Source organism: Metarhizium album (assembly GCF_000804445.1).
Source record: "Metarhizium album ARSEF 1941 chromosome Unknown scaffold_31, whole genome shotgun sequence".
NCBI lineage: Eukaryota > Fungi > Ascomycota > Sordariomycetes > Hypocreales > Clavicipitaceae > Metarhizium > Metarhizium album.
In genome coordinates, this window is record NW_024467605.1 from 229,655 (window position 1) to 251,404 (window position 21,750).

The window sequence follows — 21,750 nt, forward strand, 5'->3', positions numbered from 1 at the left end:
GGGACTATCGACGACTCGGCACACAACGAAGTCGGCTCATGCTCCGAAGGCGGGGAGGCAGTGTTTGGCGGTGGCATCTTGACACAAATGCCAGCAATGCACGCACTAAGAGGCGTCGACCGGTGCATGCGGTCTCGGTCCTGACGACGACGGCGACGACGACGACGTTGACGTCCATGCAGGTTTCATGCCGACGGCCACCAGAACATACGAGCATTCATGTTTGTCAACTGGTCGCTTTGGTCCTCCTGCCCCGCGCGCCCCTCCCTGCGCTCCTGCGCTGGCACCCCGCCCCCTCCCCCCTCCGCCCCGTCTTCTGTCCGGCCAGTCACCTTTGAAGTTTGGACAGTCAACAAGTCACAGCAAACCGCACAGACCCTGCCGCTGCCTGCCTCCAGTATTCCAGTATTGGCTCTTGCGTGCTCTTCCATGGCAAGCAAATGAAAGACGACGATCAACTCCAAATTGCAAGCGTCCTGCAATTATCACGTTCAGCCACACGGACGAACGACGGCAAGAAGCGCAGCGAAGCAACCGGCGCCGCCGTTTCGGGTATCGGCGTGCTCCAAGTCCGCTAGACTGCTAGTACGCAGGCTACCATGATATCCTCTGCTAGAAACAGTGTCCCCGGGCAAAATCTGGCTCTCTCTGTCTCTCTCTCTCTCTTTTTTTTTTGTGCGTCCGAATAAGCCGTGGCCGTCGGTGATATGCGGTGTGACTTGGCTGGTTGGGAGCGCTGTAGCACAGGAAGACGAGGACAAAAAGAGAGCAGCATGCTGATGAATCCTTGCAGGCAGGTCCAACAACCAAGCGTCATCGTTGTCATGAATGACATCTCACGCCTTGCATAAGATGGATCGAGTCCTCCATGTCTCTTCTCCCTGCAGGCCTAGATTCAGGGTTGTGCATGTTCGCTTGGGCATGTCTTTTGTTAAGAGAAGAGTCAAGTCGGTAAAGACGGGCGTTGCAGCACCACCAACTTTGGTGCGAAAGACCATGTTCTCGGTGTTCATGCAGCAAGGCTGGCTGCGCAAGCTGTGGCGACCCGGTTGAAGTCTTGCATCTCGATTGACCGCCCGGCCGTCATGCCTCCTCGTCGCATGTAGCTGTGCCCGTTGCACACGGCATGGCCTTGACACTAGGAATGTATAGTTATAAAGAACGGACTGTGGTCGGGGAGATTGTCCGCGGGACTCCAAGCCAGCCGTCCCGATACAGGGCATTCAAGGGCTCTTTCAGACAGGGAGCTCGATATGGATACGTTCACTTGTAATGGACTGCCAAGGGACACCGTGAATACAGTATACAACCATCCCCTACATTGTGGAACCAAGCTTCAACATTTGGTGTCATTTCAGGCCATCTCCATTCGTCCTACAGTAAAGCCTACTAGCCGGCACGGTGCGGTGGCTTCATGCAGGCATCTGCAAACTGGCTACACTATTCTCCATGATCGGTTCAAACGCCTCGCCGTGGTAATACATGACAGAATGGCACGCAGAGGCATCATACCCAAGTGCGTACATTGGTACAACGTCAAACTGGCGATATCTAAACCCCTTCTTGCTGGCCCGCTCAAGCAAGAGAAGTCCGGTACGAAGCCACATCGGCTTCTCTCGGGCTGATGTGCGTCCACAACTCATCCTGCTCGGTGTAATCGTCGAGGCCGTTGCCCGTCGCGTCACCTTCCACGGCCGCACACACCAGCGTCCGCCAAAGTCGTCGCCACCACGCTCTGAATCTCTTTGAAAACTCGTTGGGGATCTTGAGCCTCACTGCCACCCACTTGCGATCCGGGGCGTGGTCTTCTCTCAACGCTTCTTCCGGCTCGCTGGGTGCCGGTGCTGAAAGCAACAGGTTTTCGTCGACCCATGTCTTGTGTTTGATGTGTCCGGGCGGCAGGGTCAGACTGAGAAACTCCAACGAGGTTGCCATGGTCAGAGAGCAGGCCCGCAGGGGGTTCACCATGGACTTCATGAACAAGGACATCCAGTGAGGGTACAGCACCGCAAAGTCGGTCATGGCAAGATGTGTCGAGCCCACAATGGTGAGCATCCAGCACAGCGCCTTGGATTCGCGCGCCTCCTGGCAGAACCCGACGACCCGCTCAAAGTTTTCCTTCCAGTGCATGAACGCCTCTGACGATATGGCAATCATGGGCTTTGCCACAATGTTACCAGGGCCGTCGCCTCTTGCGGGAGTTCCTTGGCCCCACGCGTCGAGAATGACGCCTTGGCCGAGCCACGCGAGAGACTGATCTCGACAGAGCTGGATAGTCGTCGCCCCTCCAAACGAGTGGCCCATGGCCGTGACCTTGTCGAGGAACATGCTCCCCTTCCAGCTGTCCCAAGTGATGCCCGTGAGCCCCTTGGAGCTGGAGCCAATATTGCCCTTCTTGCGCAAGTTGAGGCGCGCAATCTCGTCTCCGCGGCCGTCGTTGAGGAGCGAGAGCACATGGTATGCCTCCTTGATCTCCTCCAGTCTGAGTTGAACCTGAGCATTTCGGAGGTGGCTGTCTACGCCACGAGGATTGTGCGGAGAGGTATCCTGGGCGTTGTCCTTGGGCAGGATGTAGTCCATGATGTAGTATGGGTTCACGCCGTACTTCCTCTGGCCCTGGACCTTTTTGTTCTTGGCTCGGGACCCGTGTTCCTCATCATTCCCAGACACTATTTCCGCCGTCGAAGACTCAATCTCGGCTGCGTTGACACCCTCGGGCAGGTTCACCAGCGTTCTCGCTCCGCTTCCGTCCCGATGCTCGACCGCAACCACAATGAAGCCGAAACTAGCCAACTCGCCGCATATCGTACTGTAGCAAAGCCTCGAGCCCCCCAGCCCGTGGGTAAAGATGACTACGGGAAACGTCGGTTTCTCCGAACTGCAGCTGTCTCTTCCGCCGTCGTCTTTGTCGCAAGCCGCGTTCTCCTTGCGACCATCTTTCGCCCAGTATTCTGCCAACTGGGCGTTTCTAAACGCAGGCAGCTTTGTGTAAAGCGACGTACAAGCCAGATAAGCCGTGACCGGTGCCGCCGGGATATTGAGAAACTTTGCGTATCCGTTGGCAGTAGCGATTCTTGGCGCCGGCATCCAATTGACGCGGCGGAGGTCGCGTCTTCCCCCCGATGCCTGCTCGATGGTCTTCCGCAGGTCGCACGGGTAGTATATCCCCATGAGCACGGTATCGAGACGCAGCACCGGTTTCCCACCACGTTTGAGATTGGAAATTGGACGCGGGTCCCGAGCTGGAAGCTCAATGTCCATGTACCCGACGTTGTACGGACCATTGTAGTTGGGCAGACGATGCAGGAATCTTTCCCGCAGCGTCTTGCGTGGCGTTATTGCGGACTTGCCCGAGGTTTCGGTTGGTGTCGCCGTCAAGTGAACCATGGTGACGCTCCAGCCGGACTATAACACTGGGATTCGAATGTACATTTCATGTAACTTATCAAGAGGATATACACGTATTGTTCGAGAGGAACCCCGGGGAACTGGTATTCCGAGGAGGGGCGTCCCGGCGGGTAGAAATGCAGAACTTATAAGGCTGATCGTGGGCCAGGGACTGAATGTCAAGAATGACGTCAACATTTCCGGGGCCCTGCGTCTGGCGCCAGGACCGCCAGGACTTGGCAGCGTGGCAGCCATGCATCGGGACGCTTGCTGCGATCGATGGGATCGAGAAAGAAAAAAAAGGGGAACTGCCCTCGCTGATGATTCGGGACTCATGGCGTTTGCCGCGACAACGATGGGATCTGGAGCAACTTAACCCGATTGGACACGACAAGACAGATTCGTCGCATCAATTTGCCCTTTCACTCAAAACGCATTGCTTACTTTTGAGCGGGACAATCATGACCCAGGCCCCAAGTTGAACGTCTGAAGTCTTTTGCTTGATCACGAACCGTCAAGTTATCTCCCAATAGTCATTGTTTCCGCGCCTCACTGGGCGGAAGGCGGGCAAGATTGCTCGCACCAAAACACTAGGTTCTGTGACGCCGTTGCCAACGTTCACCAAGCCGTTGCTCCGGCCGTTGCAAAAACGGGAGCTGATTAATAAGCACCACCGACGGCGACAGCACAGCTCCACACGGCGCGACTGACAACTTGTGTCTGCGCGTCAATGTTTTTCCGGCAGGGCAGATCGCCCGTCCCCACTCACGTGAGGGTCGCCTCCCACGCACAACCATTTGCCAAATTCCGCAAAAACTCCTTCACAGACTCTCTGCCGACCGACTCCTTCACCCACAGCATCGCCAAACACAATCCATCACCATGGGTAAAGTTCACGGATCTCTCGCCCGTGCCGGTACGCCGCCCGCCATCTCGACGCGATCCGTACAGACAGAACCCTCGACTAATCATTCCTCGCAGGCAAGGTCAAGTCTCAGACCCCCAAAGTACGAAACCCCCGATCCCCCGCCAGACGGCAAAGACGTCCCCGCGCCTCCTCGCCACGACCGCAATCGACCATGGACTGACTGTGTTTCTGTTTCCTCCTCTGTTCCGTCTAGGTTGAGCCCCAGGAGAAGTCCAAGGTCCCCAAGGGCCGTGCTCTCAAGCGCCTCAAGTACACCCGACGATTCGTCAACGTCACCCTGACCGGTGGCAAGAGAAAGGTGAGCACAGGAAGAAGCACTCAACGACTGCGACTGCACTGCGTCCGGGCAGCGCTGACACCACTGGGCTCAGATGAATCCCAACCCCGGCTCGTAAATACGCCAACAGAAAGAGGGGATGAAGTGAAGGCCAAAAAATGTACAGAATGGACCGCCGGTTTCCTAATGGTCTTTTTGAGGGTATGGAAATCAGCGAAGCCGGAAGCAGAGGTCGCTTCATGCGCTGAGCACCTCCGCGTGTGACGGACGACTGGGTGCGTCGAAGCGCGGCCACTTTTCTCAGGCGTCTCGGTGTGGTTGGTCAATAGAGATGATGATTCATCCGCAGTTTGTCCACGGTTACGATGTGCTGTCGTTGATGCCGCAATAACCAACCATCTACCCTGGCCCAAAGTATCCCCGACGTGGATGGATGTGAATCCTGTTGTTGACACTTGTCTGTGCCGTCCCAAAGTGCCGTCCTACCCAGATGCCGATGCTACGCCACCTAATCCAGATCCCAACCTGAAAACCCCCACTACTTGCAGCCAGAACGTAGAGCAGGGACCCGTGCCTCGCTGTAATCCATCTTTTGCGGTGCCGCTCTTTCGCTGCCTGCTCCCCGTCAAAAATGCTAATCACGTGACCCATCCATTGGTGCCCCGCCAAGGCACCACACTCGAAGCTTGGTCGTGCACGACACACGAAGGTCCAAGTTGAACTCGCGTCTCTTCTCCTCAGGAGCTCTAGACACAAGACGTTTTTCTTACGACGCCTCGCCAGTTTCGAAACCAGGACCATGGCCGACATAGAAATGGAGGTCGACCGACCTGTGTCGCCGCCGGCGCGTAACGAGTCCGAAATGCAAACCCACACCAAGGCGACGGCTGTCCGATCCATAGAGGGCTGGATCGTGATCGTCACAAACGTCCACGAGGAGGCGGACGAGGAGGCGATACACGACAAATTCGGGGACTTTGGAGAGATCAAGAACTTGCACCTGAACCTGGACCGACGAAGTGGCTACGTCAAGGTGCGTGCTCGTGCTGCATGGGAAGGAGAGAGAGGCGCACACCCCGGGCTGGAGGGGGAATGAAGGAGAGAGCAGGAAGAGCATGTCGCTAAACCGTGTGCAGGGCTACGCATTGATCGAGTACGCTACCTTGGAGGAGGCGCGGGCCGCGATTGACGGCGCCCATGGGACGAAGCTGCTGGACCAGACCATCTCGGTGGACTTTGCGTTCGTGCGGCCGCCGCCCGGCAAGGGTGGCAGGGGAGGCAGAGCGGGCGGTGGCGGCGGCGGGCGAAGACAACGAAGCCGCAGTAGGAGCCCGGCGGCGAAGGGCGAGTGAAGCGCGACGAGCGGTTGGGCGTGCAAGGGAAATCGTGGGATGCAAGAGCCTTGAGGCCGATGCTCTGGTCCGCAGGATCAAGTGACGTCGGCATTTGTATTCGATGACGACAAGGTACGACGTGCTTTGAGGCGATGGAATGACTGGTGCCAGACTAACGCGGCATAGAATGAAAGACTGTCGCGGAAAAAAATAGACATTGTCGCCGCACCGCACGTCTGAAGTGATGGCGGGTCCCGTACCCTGTCTTCTGGGGGTTTCTCTGAGTATTTTTCTTGGTACAGATGGCAACTGGACTTGGAAACGACATGGTTCCGTGCACCTCCTCTGCACAATTGAGTTTTTGCTCAAATGCCAAAAGGTCTCTACGTTGCTGCATCATCCAGGGACTCTGCTGCGAGAGACATGGAAGCATGGTTGCTCATGAGAGGGGCTGGAATACTTTCCACTTCTATATCAGTGTGATGTCGACTGAATTCTTTGCGACGTCCGTCATCATTTCTCCGTTCATTACACCGTGCACATAACACTCCCCTACTAGGCGGTAACATCCTTCTCTTCCGCTCGGACGGACCACAAACGGGACGTCGCATCCGTGGACAATGACTACAATATCATTCTCTTGCGTCGACAACGGCACCAGTCCAATCAAGCAATCCGCCGTCCAAAAGAAGGCGCGGTTGTTGGCTACAAGGCCGACTGCAGATGCGTAGGCGGCACAATCTGCCGGCAGGCCGGTTGTGGATGTCGTGGTGCTAACGCCCATGTGTGTGAGGAGGTTTAGCGTTGCTACCGGGTACGCATGTGTGCACATGTAGTATGCCAGTGCAACCAGCAGTGGTACCAATAGCACGACGTAGATGCAACGGAAGAAGGGAAGAAGTACCATGATCACTACAGCCGGTTTCACGGCAATGTACTGCCTCCATGCTAGACCGCTCAAGATGCCCACTTGCACGAGAACTGGCAGGTGTCGCATTCCGACAGCAACAAAGAGCAATGCTACAAGACAGCCCGCTAGTAGTAGCACAGCGGCCTTGACAAACAAAACCTGGTCATGCCCTTTCATCTTCTCATATTGTAAAGCAAATTCCGGAGGCGCCGGTTCGCCAAATATGGTTCGATTGGCGACCAGTGTGCGCCACAAGGCTTCAGTCATGGGCTCCCCTGTGACGTAGACGTTTCCTAGCCTCGAGACCATAGATTCGTACATGTTTACAGGGAGGAGTAACTTGCCCGGCAGCACAGCCTTCACAAGACTGACTGCTGTAGCACGGACAGCTAACAAGCCTTGCTTGGCATCGGCATCAAATACCGCAGTAGTATTTCCAGCAGCGCTGTAGAGTTTTTGGCAGCCATCTTTCCGAGCTTCCGTACTCATGCCATTGCGCATCTCTTGCCTGGCTCCGGGGCCATCCGTTTTGGCCGTTGCGTTCTGAGTCTCAGAAACAGTTGCTGTCTTCTGGGCATTGCTCGAAGCCATGGCTGTCGCACGTGGTGCATCCCTCTCTTTCTCTTCCTGGAATTTCTTGCGCGTAGTTCCTTCGTCAGACACGAGGGCAACCCGTGTCAACCCGGGGCCTGAGTCATGTGAGTATCGTACTGATGTCCAGTCTGGCACCCAAGATGGCCAGCCCTGTGCATCGATTTTATCTGATGAAATGCCAGCAGTCGACAAGATGAGCGGAAGATGCCCATTGTTAATAAAGGTGGATGCGAACTGGGTAGAAACAACGGCGAGGCTCTGTTCCGACGAGTAAATGGGCCTGTACCCCGCCGCATCTTCGGCCAGACCGAAAAGAGCATACAGTCGGTCGATAGACTGGGTTGCCCGAAAGTTACTTGTTCGATGTAGAAGATCCAATAGACTATGTCGTTCATAGGGGAAAGGCTGTCCTGCAGCCCGGTCGGATAACCATTGGTCTTGTGTAAAGTTTTCGAAGCCTTTAATGGAGGCTAAATTCTTCCGGATGGACAATCCAGATGGGTCAGATGGCTCGCCCTGGTCAAGGTTGAACACCATGTACGGCCCTGACATGTAGCCTCGCGCGCGCATGCGCAAATCTGTGACTAGGTGCAGAGACCTAGCCCCTTCGTGGGCTTCCCTATAGTCATTCAGTCTCCCGGTCATGAACAAACCTTGGGAGAATCCATGAAACATGAGTTGACGATTGGAAATATAGGCCTTGGATGCTAACCAAAGCTTGTGCCAGTCTATTTCCACATCACCGCAAATGACGCATACATCTGTCGCATACACGAATTCTTGTATGACCCAGACCCGACGAAACCAGGGGCGGCGGAAGAAGGCACGCAGCGCAGGCCATCTTTTGTCTTGTACAGGGGGAAGTATAAATCCGCTTTGCATGGCGAGATGTACCCCAATCTCGCCATAAGCATGAGTAGAGTCATCTAGATGCTCGGAGTAGTCTGCTATCGAAGACAATAGCTCCAAAGCCGCTTGAACATTGTCAGCTTCATCGCCTAGGTAGACTTGGACACAGGCTGCTACGCGGTATATGTCCGGCATAAGTTGAATCTGCTCCCCTTTTTCCGTGTTCGATTCAGAGGTAATCTGATTGATGCAAATAGCGTCTGCCCACAACAGTCGAGCCTCGTCGGGCCATGCCAGTCGGCGGAGGATTGTGTACAGATTAGATGTAACTTTTATCGAGGTTTCTTGGCCGGCTTCGCCGCGAATGATGATTTCAAACGAGGCTGTAGTGTCGCCTCCCCAATGATAAGAAATTGCGTCATATGGTAGAGAATGTTGCAAATAACCCTTACCGCTCTCAGAGAGTTGGTATTTGGGATTTGTGAGGTGGTGATGAATAATCTGTCCAGAGAGAGGTTGTTGAGAGCTCCGAGTGGCATCCAGTCGCAACAACCGGATCTCACCAGGTTGAAGTGGCTGGTATTGATAATCTCTCATCTTGGTCGCAGATTGAGTTGAAGATCTGGACCCGACTGGAGCAGAGGACGAAGGGTTCTTTCTGCACATACAGGACACATGGCTGAGGATGGTCTTTTGGGCGACCGATTATGCATTACAAATAGCCTGGCCCTGGTTGATCTTTGACAGCGGGCACGTGAGTAGTCTGCCTTATGACCGTGAGCCACATCTGATGACGCCAAATCAAGGAGACCCCGGCCCAGCTGAGTCCCCCCTGACGAGACTGGGCTACCTGTTTGATGCGGCCGAGTCGAAGGAGGGGGACTTGGCACGTCGTCGTCAAGGTCTCATGCTGTGAAACGATGATTCGAGCGTCGGAGTAATCTGACAATTGGGCCTTGACTGGAAAGGCGCTGCTGTCCTTGAGACGCGATGTCGGGCGATTGCCTTGGCCTTGGAGCCGATGTAGGGAATGTTCTAGTGCGTTCTGCAACGCCGTCAGCCGATCCATGGATTTGTGCTACATGATCGGCGTGCTGATTAGCAGGTGTACGCAGGGGTAAGTGGCATGATTAGTCGCAATAGCCGGTTGGAAGTCTGCTTTGATGTGGAAGATTTTGGAGCCTGACGACGGGGTAAGGCTGAACTGGGAATCACGGAATCACTCCCAGCCTCTACGTAGTTACGTACCTCTGGGCGGCAGGGCCGAGCCAGCGCTGCCCAGACCGACTCGCGGGGAAGGCGCGAAGCCCCACCCGGGCCAAGCCTGCTCCTCCCCCACGGCGCACGCACTTACTTATGTACCTTCCATCTTCCCTCCTGCAGGTCCGCCTCGCCATGGAGTTGCATTGGCCTTCTCCCAAACATCTCGATTACACCCGACGCCGAGTCACAGCCATGAGCATTGCGCTGTCGCGGTAGATCATCTGGCAAGTCTGTCGCTTCCATCGCCCCTGATGGCGCCTCTGATATACCGCTTCCGCCGCCATCATGTATAATCGCGAGTCTAGGATTATGCGCAAGCTACTTGGCAAAGCGGCGCCCGACTCTGCGACTGGTGACTTGGCTTCCATCACCGGCACGACCACACCTATTCCGACCTCGTACCGCCCGCCCAAGGCGCAAAACGCTGTCTATGTCGCGGGAGCCCCGATATCGTGCTTTGACGTCTCTGCTGATCGTCGTGCCGTCGTCCTGGGAGGAGCGCATATACTTAAGACGATCCTTCTAGACGACCTGACCGCCCCTAGCTTCAACTTCAGCGACGGAATCGATGTGCGCACCGCCATTACCACGAGGCAGTCTACTGGCTCTCGCCAGAATGTTGTGGCTGATCAGCTCAATATACGCGATGTGAAATGGCATGGCAGTTCTCACATATACACCGCCTGTGCCAGCGGCAAAGTCTTCTCCTACGATCTGACGCGTTTCGGCGCAGGCGACAATGAACCTCTTGACTATATCCTGATGCAAGAAGACTCCCGGCAGATGAATAGTTTGGACATAAGTCCTCACCTGAAGACTTGGCTACTGACCGGTGGACAAGATGGAACTGCGCGCGTCTTTGATTGCGCAACTACAACCGCCGCGAGACACGGCCCCAGCTTCAGGCAACGCTTTGCACCTCTTAGATGCATCGATCCTATCAGAAAAGTCAGATGGTCCCCTTCCAACGGTCATGAGATGGCTTGCTGCACGGAGAGCGGCGTGATTATGAAGTGGGATGTGCGACAGCCCTCACGCCCTCTTCTTCGAATCAATGCACATGAGAAATCATGCTCGGATATTGCGTGGCATCCTGACGGCACTCACCTGATTAGCTGCGGCATGGACACAAAGATCCACACTTGGGACTTGAGCAACACGGCGGACAAGAGACAGAAGCCGAAATGGACCATATCAGCGCCCGCGCCGGTGGCTGCTGTGGCCTGGCGCCCGGGGCTTTGGTCTGCAAGTGCCCATGCCAGGCGGGTTGCACAGATTGCTGTTGCCTATGATGAGACTAGCAGTCGAAGATATGGCACTTCTGCCGTGCACATTTGGGATCTGGCGAGGCCATCCATGCCGTATAAAGAAATCGATCGATTCGAAACATCTCCGTCTGCTGCGGCATGGCAGGACCAGGATATGCTATGGACCGTTGGACAAGACGGAACTTTCAACCAATGTGATGTGGCATTCGCGCCCAAGGTCATTGATCGCCAGTCGACTTCTGCCATGGCATTTTCTCCACGAGGAGATGTGCTCATGTTTCTTGACGAGCGTTCACTATCACACCGGCCGCGGTTTCCGGCAGTACATCATTCCGATGCTATGCAACACGCCGCATACAGCCCTAGCCCCAGCAACCAGGGCCTCAGCATAAGTCGGAGCGATTCTGAAGATGATGTAATGGGCACCTTTCTTGGATCACGGCGCAGGATACCTCGAAAGAGGAGACCGAGTGGAAGAGGCGCCGGTCCCTTGAGCACCACACCACCGTCTGCCGGAGCACCATTTGCCGACGACAACAAGGAAAATATGGGCCTGGAGCAATCTGTAAATGTGACGGGAGTCTTCAAGCCCCAGCAAGCCATGTCTTTTGGACCCATACCCGCAGTAAAGCCAGTACAGGTCTATCACTTTTTATCTAATGCCTACTTGGAGACCCTGAAGCGCGAGCTTCCGTATACTGATGGCGGCAAGCCGTTGGTAGAGAGGGTCGGGATCATCATGGAACAGTACGCGAAAGCCGCTGAAACAGCAAACTTGTACCGTCTGGCGCAGACCTGGCGTATCCTAGCGTATGCCATGAATCTTCTCCTCAAACGCAGGGCACAGTACCACTTGGAGGTTAGAGTTGGCCAATTCCAGAAACTACAAGTCGACGACGCGGCAAAAGCGCCAGACAGGCTGAAGGCCTCCGAAATGTTTGCCAATGGGACAGATACCCCTAAGCGACCGTCAGGTCAAAGAAGCAGCATCGACGGCCGATTCCACTCTGTTCGGTCTCTGCTCGCGGAGGAGATCGAAAGCACTTCTAATGTGCCAACACCCGTGGCAAGGCCAGCCGATAGCGCGGCGAACACGGCCGTTCCAGGTCATGGCGATGCGGTACATCAGCATGGCAAACGATTGTCGCCAATAGTCGAGCCGGAGTCTCTCACAATCGGACCTGCCGCTCACGGGTCCTACGGAGAGTCCCAAAGTCCACGGCAACGTCAAGACTCGGAACTTGTATCCATGGGGAGTGAGCGCAGCGATGAACCGGCCGCTTCATGCACCGACGGCTACGACTTTTACGATGCAGAGGTCTTGGCAAGGGCAATTGATGTTCCCGTGCCGAAGAAGCGGAACGACTCGAGGGGACGGCCTTACCGCGGCACGACCGTCAGGCAGGACTCGGACGAAAGCTTTGGCCAGATGTTTTCCATCTCGAATGGAACAAAAAGATCCGGGAGGACGGGATCTCGCGGCGAAGCGCTTGCCAAGTCGCTCAGCCGGGAGCAGTCGGAACTGGAGAGAGAAAGCGGTGCTTCTAGCACCGACTCTCCGGTCATAGCAGATACGTTGACGGGGAGCAACGATCGCCCCCCACGCTCCAACGACTCCGGAGAGGAGGTTTTCATGGCTTCACAGACGACAAACACAGACGAAAGTTATCCGTCTCAATCATCCTTCACATCGCAGGACATGGATGGGGAAAGCTCAGGGGCATCGCCTCACAATTCGGTTCCAGAAATCAGAACCAGCCGATCAGTCAGACCCAGGAAGAAGGAGTCGTCGCTGTCAGCATCACCTCGCCATGACCCTCGGTCTCACATTGTCGAGACAGATTATCTCCCATGGAGCAGCGACCCGGCGCACCCGCATCCCGGAAGCAGCGCTCACAGCTCCAAGACAAGCGTGGCGCCCGTGTCGCCCCTCGACCCCTACAGCCTGCTGCTCCGCGCCCTGGACTTTGAATCCAAAACATGGGCCCTGAATGCCTCGGCAATGGTCCTGCTGCTAGGACCGCTGGTGCCAACTTCCATCATCGACAGCCACAGGGCCAACGCCATCCTCCGCCAACACCACCTCCGGTTGATGCGAATGGGTCTCTTTGTCGAGGCGGCTCTGCTCCGCAACCTCTGCGTGCAAGGGTGGCCCGGCGGCCTGCCAGACTGGGGAGACAACTACCCGTCCATCTTTGGCGCCGCCCAGCAGGGCGTCAAGGTGGGCTTGTTCTGCTCGTCGTGCCGCAAGCCGCGAGAAGTCGACCCGTGGGCAGGCCGGGACGCGGTATGGACCTGCGAACGGTGTCAAAGCGTCATGGCGCCGTGCCCGGTCTGCGGCCACCGCGAGGCGGCGCGCCCGTCCATGATCCCGCCCGAGATATCGCCATCCGCCTCGGACGTCGAGTCCGACACGTGGCTGTCGGAATGGTGGTACTGCCCGGGGTGCGCGCACGGCGGCCACGCCTCGTGCCTGCAGCTCTGGCACGGCGCGTCTCAGACCGGTGCCGCGGCCGCCGCAGACCCGTACCCGTCGGCCAAGTACAGCGATGGGTGCTGTCCCTCTGACGGCTGCGGCCACGCCTGCCTGCCCGGCCGGTACCGCGGCGAGACCATGGCAGCCCGGTCGGACGAGCTGGGCCGCGCGGCGGTCGAGTCGTCCCGCGCCAGAGAAGGGCCCGCGAGCCGCGGCGGCAGCAGATGGTCGAGCCCCGGCGCGCCGCACGACCGCAGCGTCAAGACGGACATGAACGACGTGCCGCAGAGCAAGGCCGTCGGCATGGCGAGAGAGGCCCTGAACAGGGGCGGCGGCGGCATCCTGAGTTCCAGCCCGGGGAGGTCAAGCACTGCCGGGGACAGAGAGCGCAGGAAGAGCGTAAAGTTTGCAAGGACAGACCGCTGATGTATTTGTTTCTCTTTTTTATTTTTGTTTGTTCACTTTGGCGTTTACAACAAATACCCCTGGTTCTCGTGGAGCGGACTCGTGTACGGCGGCAGGGCGGCAGGGCGGCAGGGCGGCAGGGCGGCGGGATAGTTCAAGTTTTGGCGCAGGCCAAGGTTGTAGAAATCATCACCAGGCTCAACTTGTCACGTTTCATCCCCAGCGACTCCGTATGTAGTTTCGGCCACCACGTCCGCCAACCACGCACATGTAGTCGCGCGCACACAGCGGACGCCACGAGGGTAACAAGTAAGGATCAAGCCAAGCCCGCAATGCAGCGTCAAACAGTCAAGATTTATAGACGCCACGTATGTATCTACAGCTGGGTGTTTTTCAACATGTCCAGGGAGGCTCCCCCCCCCCTTCTCCCGCGGAACACGGCACGGGGGCGGGCGAGCACGTATCCAAGCCTCGCCAGGCTCATGGCGTTCATGGCGTGGTGCTGGCGGCACCGGGCACTACGCGACGTTCTCTCTCAGCCCCTTGGTCCGCAACGTGAAGCTCGCGTCGTCCCCGAACGGCAGCAGCCCGACGCCACTGTCGGCTCCCCAGCCATCGCCGCGCTCGGGGCTCGCAACCTCGCCGTCTGCGCTTCCCCTCCTGCTGCCGCCGGCGCTGCCGCCGCCGCCGGCCTCTGCCACGGCGCCCACGCGGCTCTTTAGCCTGCCGGCCCAGAGGCCCCTGACGCCGCCCTTCTTGCGCCCGGGGACCTCGTCTGTTCCGGCGCTACACACGTACAGGAGGTACTTGAGGTTGGGGAGCGAGTGCCGGATGTCGACGACCTTGAGGCCCTGGGACGCGCAGAGCGCCTCGATGTTCTTGTTCAGCAGGAACCAGCCGTACTCGAAGCGCCACTGGGCGACCGTGGAGCCGCCCCGCGGCAGGTAGAGCGGGAACTGGCGCCGCCGGGGCTGCCGCCGGGGCATGTGGGAGATGTCGTCTCTGACGTAGGACCTGGAGCCGCACGGGGACAGGGGGTACGGCAGCGGGCAGGAGAGGTAGAACTGCAGATGCCAGGTGAGCATGGCGGCCAAGCCCAGCGCCGCGGAGAGCACGTCCTCGTTGACTGCCCTGGCCGTGGCCGCGTCGTACGTGGAGTTGGGCAGTGGCAGGTTGCGGATCTGAAAGGCCAGCGGGGGCGCGTCGGGGACCGTGGCGATGGGGAACATGTCCGACAGCTCCGAGCATATCCTCCGCCTCTGGCCGCGGATCTGCTGCCCCGTCTTGCGGAGCAGCTCGGCCGACGCGGCCAGCTTCTCGCGGTTGTTGGCGATGTCTTGCTGCGCGGCGGCCTGGGCCCGTCTGCCCGAGGAGATCGCCTCCCTCCTGCTGCGGAGGGAGTCCAGCAGCTCGTCCCGTCGCTTTCGGGCCGTCTTGTTTGCCCGCTGCTGCGTGGCCACCAACTTGTCGGCGAGGGAGACTTGTTGGGCTGCAAAGGGGGCGGGGTCGCCCGGGGACTCCTCGAGGATCTGGTTGATTTGCCGCGTCACGGCGTGCTGGGTGTCGACGGCGTCTCGGATCAGACTGTCGAGGTTGGCGAGCTTCATGAGCGCCCTGTACGAAGATGTCGCCGCGGGGGGGGCTTGCCTGGCTTGCTTGGGGTCGGCCGTCCTGGGAGGGAAGTCGAGCGAGTAGACGCCGTCTTCGAGGTGTAGTATGACGGCGTTGGGGGGGAATCGGCGGTCCATCAGCGTGCCGACGAAGTTGAGCCGTCGCAAGTCTATCAGCTCTTGGAGGAGGAAGACCCACGACGGTTGCTGGGGGCGCTTTGCCCAGACACGGATGCTGACGATGCAGGACCTCGACACGGGGGACTCCTCGGCCGAGAGGTCAAAGAACTGGAAGTTGAAGTTCTGCAGCAAAAACAACAGTCAGCTTGTCGGGTGGACATGGAGAGCGCGAGTTGACGGGTCTGCCGAAGCCCGAAGCGTATATATCGTACCGCCGATCGACTGCGCACTTCGCTAATGTAAATGGGCGCCGTGGACTCGGGCACATGGAGCGAGAAGAAGACGTCTCCGACGGAGGCTTCGAGCAGGCTCTCCAGCTTCTTCTGGCGCACCGAGGGACTCGCATGCGAAAGGCTCAAGCTCGTCCTACGAGGCTGGGCGGGCGGCCGTCTCTTCTCGGCGCGCAAGCCATCCCGGAGCAGGCTGTCGGACGAGCGAGACGGGTGCAGGTGTCCGGCGTCGCGTAGCTTGACGAGCTTGCTGGGGCTCCCGAGTACGGCTGCATCGTCGGCGGTGTGCGAGGTGGCCGGGGCAAAGGTCAGATTCCGCAACGAGAGACCTTTGAGATGGCGCAGCTTGCGGTTCTGAGGGAGCAGACGCGGTCGCCGGGGCTCCGAGAGGGTCGACATGCTGCACGCATGCATGCCTGCCGAAGCAATTGCTGCGCTATCGATGGCTCATGCCATGGGCGAGGCGTTGAGTAGGGGGTGGCCGAGAACACGCGGTTGGGGAGGATCCTGGCCGCTTTCACCGTCGCAGGATGTCGTCGTCGTCGTCACTTTTGTCACTTGCGACACGTCGCCAATGACGCGCGCTACTCGCCGGAGTAACTTGGAACCCGCGGGTGCTCTTTAGGGTTAGGGTTGACCTTGCACATGAGGCGGCATGTCACATGACTGTCGCAAATCTCATTGAAAAGCTAACTACTAGTGCCGATTCGTCACGGAAGCCACATAACATCCTCCAGTATGCGTGTCAAGATAGAACAAGGCATGGCTTCAACAGTTGTTAATTCCTCAACCCCCACCCTGAGTCTGAGTGCTCGGGGATACCCCCGGTATTCATACACTTTCAGCACTTGTACTCTCCGCAATCTCAATCCACACGTGACCACTCGCTCATTCCAACAATGCGAAAGCGTCAGGCCGTCCAGGATACAATAGCTGCCACAGCATCTCGGCATGAATCTGCTGCGAGAATGTTGGCCAGGCAGAAATACGTAGCTCGTCCACGGTAGGTGCGTCGGTCAACATCACATTCTGCCTCGGCCCCCAGGGGAACAAAGCTCATGTGTCGCTTGAAGACCAGCCACATTGCGTGTTGCACGGCCGTCGTGTACATCTTTTCCAGAGGCCATCTGATGTCACTCAGGGTAGTTTGCGCACCGCGGTCCCGAGTGCTTCTTGAAAGATCATCAGTCGTAGCAGTAGTAGGCCCGTGGGCCCGAAGCAGCACCTCTACAACAATACAACATCTGTCTCGGCCGTGAAGCCCAGAATACGCCTCGTCAGACTGTCCCGGGAATTTGGTCCATCGCTACCCACGAATACTCGGTGAATCAAGTGAATGGTGAGTGGTTGATTACAAGCACGTGTGGTGAAATGCCGACATGCGTTGATGGTAGTTGAGCGGTGATGGGGAGGATGGCGAGCCTGGCGAGGACCAGAGGACTCAATCATGCCTTCTTATTTGACGGGGAGTGAGCCCAGCCCCTGTACGTCACAGGCGTAGAGAATAGATGGACTGATGTTTCAACCGGGGCGCGAAGACGCCTAGATGTGCAGCTTCTTCCTGGGTTCAGACACCGTGTGTGTGTGAGTGACTTGCGCATCCCACAAGCGACCAAGCCGCCGCACGACCTTGAGGAACCGCGATCCACGCACGACACCTTACCAGCAGTGGCGTGACCAGAGACCCTGACGTCTCTGCCCAGGTCTTGTTCGCGCTCCGGCCGAGCCCTGGCCAGCCAGCGCTCAACACCCGGTGTGGTCTGCGTGCGCACCTTGGGACTCGGCCCGGACCGCTGCTGTGACACCGGCGCACCAAGAACTAGTCACCCAGAGATAGGTTTCGTGTTCCCTACCTCTCTTCATGCTGATACCAGAGTGTCTCCGGCAGACCATGACCAGTGGGACGATAGATCAACCAGAGTAGTCTCAGAAGCTCTGCCATCAAACGGCTTTGCGCTCGCACCAAGGGCCGCAAAACAAAGTGGTGACCACCGTTCTTCGCTGGGTACAAGTCTATTACCTATATCAGCATCTGGGCAGATGAGAAATACGCCCAGTCTTCATGCGCTAACTATTGCCGCCGCCCGATCCGAGCCCCCGTTCAAGCTGCAATTCATCCGCCGCTGTCAAGAAACAGCTGACGCCATAGACGCCTTGGGTTTAAGGAGGAAAAAGAATAACGCCCTTGAAACCCCACCAAAACAACACAACAGATGAAGACAAATGAAAACAAGTCGATCGACCAAGTAAGACAAATTAAAAATACACAATCTAGGACATTGTCACAGACGGCATCTCCTCCTTCCGATGTAGGCCGCCAAAGCGCCGCTTGAGTCCCTCGCCAAACTTTTTGCCGGAGGAGTAGGTTCGGCGCAACACCCCGTCTGCGTTGTCGGAGAAGGTGACGCCGCTTGATGAGCCCTCGCCGTTATGGCTGACGCTCCGGGAGTGGCCTCCCGCTTGCCTGGAGAAGACGCGGGCGCTGGGTCGCATCTCGAAGGCATCAGCCTCGCTCAAGTGTTGCCTATGACGCTTTCCTCTCTTCAGGTCGCGCTCCAGCGTGAAGGACGGTTCGCCCTTTCCCTTGAGATCGTCCGGGTGGTATTGCTGCACACAGATGTTAGCTAGTTTCTCCATTTTCAGGGAGCCTGGGGATTCCACTGACGAGGCCGTCCCATCGCTTGTACGCGCCGCCCTCGGCATCAGGCTCCCTCATCAAGTCGGCGCCTTCCCGATAGCGCATTAGTCGACCACTGGAGTCGCGCGCACCGCTGGGAATGGAAGCAACGCCTTGAAGGGGAACGTGTTTTATCAACGAATCCATGATGTTCTCGCGGGGTGTCGCGCGGATGGCCTCCATGTTGGACTCTCGCACGGCCGCGACGGGGGAATACTTCTTGTTCAGATTGCGACTGATCAGAGTTGCGTCGTAGGGACCGCCATGATGGTAGGCGCCACCAATTGTGTCGAGGGCGTCAATTGTGTCCGTGTCTGAAATGCGCTTGCGATGGCGACGAGGCCGATCGGCGGCCCTTGCCTCGAGCTTGAGCATGTCGAGCGGTCGGTGGGACATGTCTCCAGGAAATCGCTCGCGAGGGCGGATTTTTCGGCGAGGTTGACTGTAAGGGTCAGGATAATTGCTGGTGTCTTGGCAGATTCGACGGGCCTTGTCCAGGGCACTGTCAAGCTGGGTGGGCGGATACACGGGGCGGGAGTGGGAGCGGGAGTGGGAGTCACAGCCCCTCGGGATCGATGGTAAGGTATCGACGGTAAGGCCGACGTGGCTGCGGCGGGATGGAGATGGAGGAGGTTCGTAGAAAGAGTGAGTGCGGCGGCTGTGGTGGTGGTTGTTGTGTTCGGCGCGGATGACGTGGCCGGCGCTGGCGATGCTCTTGCGAAGGTTGACGATCCGAGGTGTCGAGGCAGGGGTAGAAGTAGAGTCGGAGTCAGAGTCGGTGGAAGGCCGTCGACGCAGGTTGAAATGGCATGGGAAGTATGACGTCGCAAACGGGTCCAAGTCGTGGCCGAAGTCGCCGTCGAGGTCTTGGTGGCAGCTGCAACGAGTGGGACTGGCCGAAGGTGGAGGGGTGGGATATCGATGCTGGGGACGGCGAGGCGAGGTGGCCTGCTTTTGCAACTCGACGTGTCGGCGGGTTTCCTTGATGATGGCCTGGGCCTCGGCCTCGGCCACCCTCTCCCTGGCTGCAGCGATGTAGGGGTTGATGTGCGATGTGCCCAGGCCTGTTTCTTGGCTGGGCTCAGGCGCATTCAAGGGATCCAAAAGATATTCTCGAGCCTGGTGTAGTTGACGTGTGTAGTCGCGGTCAGCAACTCAATCAATGACGATCCTGAGCACGGGAGGTTATTTGAATTGGAAACAGAAAAGGCAGGGGATAGAAATTAGGCAGATGGCGGCGTAATTGATGATGGTTTTGTATTTGTAAGAATGTGATGGAATGAAAGCCGCGCAACATGAGCTGATGACATGACTAAGTACCCAGTCAAGCAACTTGTTGGACCTGTCTGCGAGTCTGCGAGGGTACGTAAGCAGCCTTCTTGGAAGCAAAAGCCTAGCGCCATCCACATCCACGGACCACGGGCAGGGTCAAAGGTCAAAGGGTCGCCCGGACCCTTCGGCATCAGGTCCAATCACCCATGTGGCGGCTGGCTGGCAGCTGGCTGGCAGCTGGCAGATGCCAGATGCCAGACTGGACCGAATGGCTGTCGTGGCTGACCATGGCTGAGCCAGTCATCGGTCATCCTGACCAGTCGGCTTCGCAGGTGGCATCGCGAGCGGGCCCCCGTCAGGATCCTCTTTGGAATGCGCAGGCGTCTTCTGCAGGGATCGATCGACTCGGTCCATGATGGATGCAACTCTGCAATTGCCGCCATGGACCGACCACCGACAAGCAAGTCTGACTCGGCATGCACGACATGCACACAAGTAAGTTGACTTTACTCACCCAGATGGTGTCGTACTTGAGCTTCTTCTCATTCTTGCTCTCGCCGTCCCCTCGGCGGAACATGCTCCTGATGCCCATCCTGTCGGCTCGGCCCTGGGTGGCTATTTTTGTTTGAGTTTGTTTGCTTGCTTGCGGGATGCGGGAGCTCTGAGTTGTCGTCCGTCTCGACTCGGGTGGGTTGCCGGTTTTGATGGTCTGACGAGAGCCGTGTTTTTTGTCGCGGCTGCAATCAATCAAGAAGAGAACAAGACCAGTTGAACCGGCTCTGTTAGAAAACAAAACACAGCAGGAAAACAAGTCGGGCAAAAAGAACAAAGACAGGGCAAGAGAATCCGATTCCTTCATTTATTATACGCACGGAGTAGACAAGCACACTATCGTGAACTAGCCTCTCGCCACGAAACTGACTCAACAGCCACCTTCGGCCCGCGCAGCGATCTACCCACGTTCTAGGGAGAACTGACGTAACTAGCAAAACTATATGGTCATCAACGGGGTACTGCACATACGTACGTACGTGCAGACGCGGCAGTGGACACGAGCGGCGGCATGGCGGCATGGCGCCGAGCGAACATGGAATTTGGTCTCATGTACTCGGCATGATGTTGGTCAAACCCGGACCGTTGACGATTGAGCCATGGCCACCAGGGGCAATGGTCCGTCTTTGTTCTGTCTGCTTTTGTTTGGGCCACAAGGAGGCCGTTGCGTCGCGGGAATCAAAGGCGATTCCCCGACTTCAAGACGCGACCACGACATGTTTCCCCCCTTTCCAAACACCATCGCCAACCCAGTCGTCTCTTCTCTCTCGCATCATTTATTGTCACTCACAACCTACCTGCAGAAAGAACCAAACGCCCTCATGAGTCAGCATGTACGCGTGTCACTCCTCCCTACCGAGCATCGCGTCCCATGGGTCCCCAGATGTCCCCGCCGCAAAGCTTGTAAAGTCAAGCACGGCGCCAAAAATCTTGACATCAAGCTCGGGTGAAACTTTACAAGCGCCCATCCAGAGCCCCCCACTCGGACCCAAGACTCGTGGAGATTTCGGCGCTACACTCAGTTTTTCAGACCAGTCACCTTTTTAAGATTGTGTAGTCGTAATCTGCAATTTGACAAGGTGTGCTCCGTACGTAGCCGACAAGAAGTCTGATGCTGTTTGAACGTGACGGTTGTCGGTGAAAAGTACGTGATACTTGTGAACCATGTAAAAAAAAAAAAAAAAAAAAAAAAAAAACGTTTCTGCAAGTGCCACAGCCTACAGGCAGAAACACCATGCGGAGGAATTATGCCTATTTTAAACTTTGCCTAGGGGAAATAAGGCCCTTGTCTCATGTCTCATCTGCCCGACATTGACGAAGCTGTCAACTGCTTCGCCTCTCGACTTGCTTAGGCATTGCGCTGTTGATTTCCACGCCGTCCGTCGTCTGAACTGTCACGTCGAAAAACGGGTGTAGTATGCCACCGTATATCCTATGCGGCATTAACATGTGAGCAATGGACTCTTGCCCGGGACAGATATGAAATGCGAATACGTGGAAGTGGGAATCTATTGTACGAGATGTGCGTGCGGAGTATG

General features: G+C 57.2%; 7 protein-coding genes across 7 annotated transcripts; 3 read left to right on the plus strand and 4 right to left on the minus strand.

Moving 5' to 3' along the window:
* Nucleotides 1–1,575: 1,575 nt before the first annotated feature.
* MAM_07478 (phospholipase A2) lies at nt 1,576–3,387 on the minus strand (the record flags this gene model as incomplete). Its single annotated transcript, XM_040826276.1, has 1 exon — nt 1,576–3,387. One exon carries the CDS (start codon nt 3,385–3,387, stop codon nt 1,576–1,578), a length of 1,812 nt encoding a protein of 603 aa, XP_040675789.1.
* An 882-nt stretch (nt 3,388–4,269) lies between these two features.
* MAM_07479 (40S ribosomal protein S30) lies at nt 4,270–4,710 on the plus strand (the record flags this gene model as incomplete). Its single annotated transcript, XM_040826277.1, has 4 exons — nt 4,270–4,303; nt 4,369–4,394; nt 4,509–4,613; nt 4,687–4,710. 4 exons carry the CDS (start codon nt 4,270–4,272, stop codon nt 4,708–4,710), a joined length of 189 nt encoding a protein of 62 aa, XP_040675790.1.
* Nucleotides 4,711–5,391: 681 nt separating this feature from the next.
* On the plus strand, nt 5,392–5,944 carry MAM_07480 (RNA-binding protein 8A; the record flags this gene model as incomplete). Its single annotated transcript, XM_040826278.1, has 2 exons — nt 5,392–5,625; nt 5,729–5,944. 2 exons carry the CDS (start codon nt 5,392–5,394, stop codon nt 5,942–5,944), a joined length of 450 nt encoding a protein of 149 aa, XP_040675791.1.
* A 451-nt stretch (nt 5,945–6,395) lies between these two features.
* MAM_07481 (Ankyrin and HET domain protein) lies at nt 6,396–8,876 on the minus strand (the record flags this gene model as incomplete). The annotated part of the gene is made up of 1 exon (XM_040826279.1): nt 6,396–8,876. The coding sequence occupies one exon, from the start codon at nt 8,874–8,876 to the stop codon at nt 6,396–6,398; it is 2,481 nt and encodes an 826-aa protein (XP_040675792.1).
* Nucleotides 8,877–9,827: 951 nt separating this feature from the next.
* Nucleotides 9,828–13,712, plus strand: MAM_07482 (WD domain, G-beta repeat containing protein; the record flags this gene model as incomplete). Its single annotated transcript, XM_040826280.1, has 1 exon — nt 9,828–13,712. One exon carries the CDS (start codon nt 9,828–9,830, stop codon nt 13,710–13,712), a length of 3,885 nt encoding a protein of 1,294 aa, XP_040675793.1.
* A 497-nt stretch (nt 13,713–14,209) lies between these two features.
* Nucleotides 14,210–16,110, minus strand: MAM_07483 (p63 related protein; the record flags this gene model as incomplete). Its single annotated transcript, XM_040826281.1, has 2 exons — nt 14,210–15,604; nt 15,694–16,110. The coding sequence occupies 2 exons, from the start codon at nt 16,108–16,110 to the stop codon at nt 14,210–14,212; spliced, it is 1,812 nt and encodes a 603-aa protein (XP_040675794.1).
* A 1,872-nt stretch (nt 16,111–17,982) lies between these two features.
* MAM_07484 (Pal1 cell morphology) lies at nt 17,983–20,725 on the minus strand (the record flags this gene model as incomplete). Its single annotated transcript, XM_040826282.1, has 4 exons — nt 17,983–18,318; nt 18,377–19,507; nt 20,175–20,439; nt 20,688–20,725. The coding sequence occupies 4 exons, from the start codon at nt 20,723–20,725 to the stop codon at nt 17,983–17,985; spliced, it is 1,770 nt and encodes a 589-aa protein (XP_040675795.1).
* Between the last annotated feature and the right edge of the window lie 1,025 nt (nt 20,726–21,750).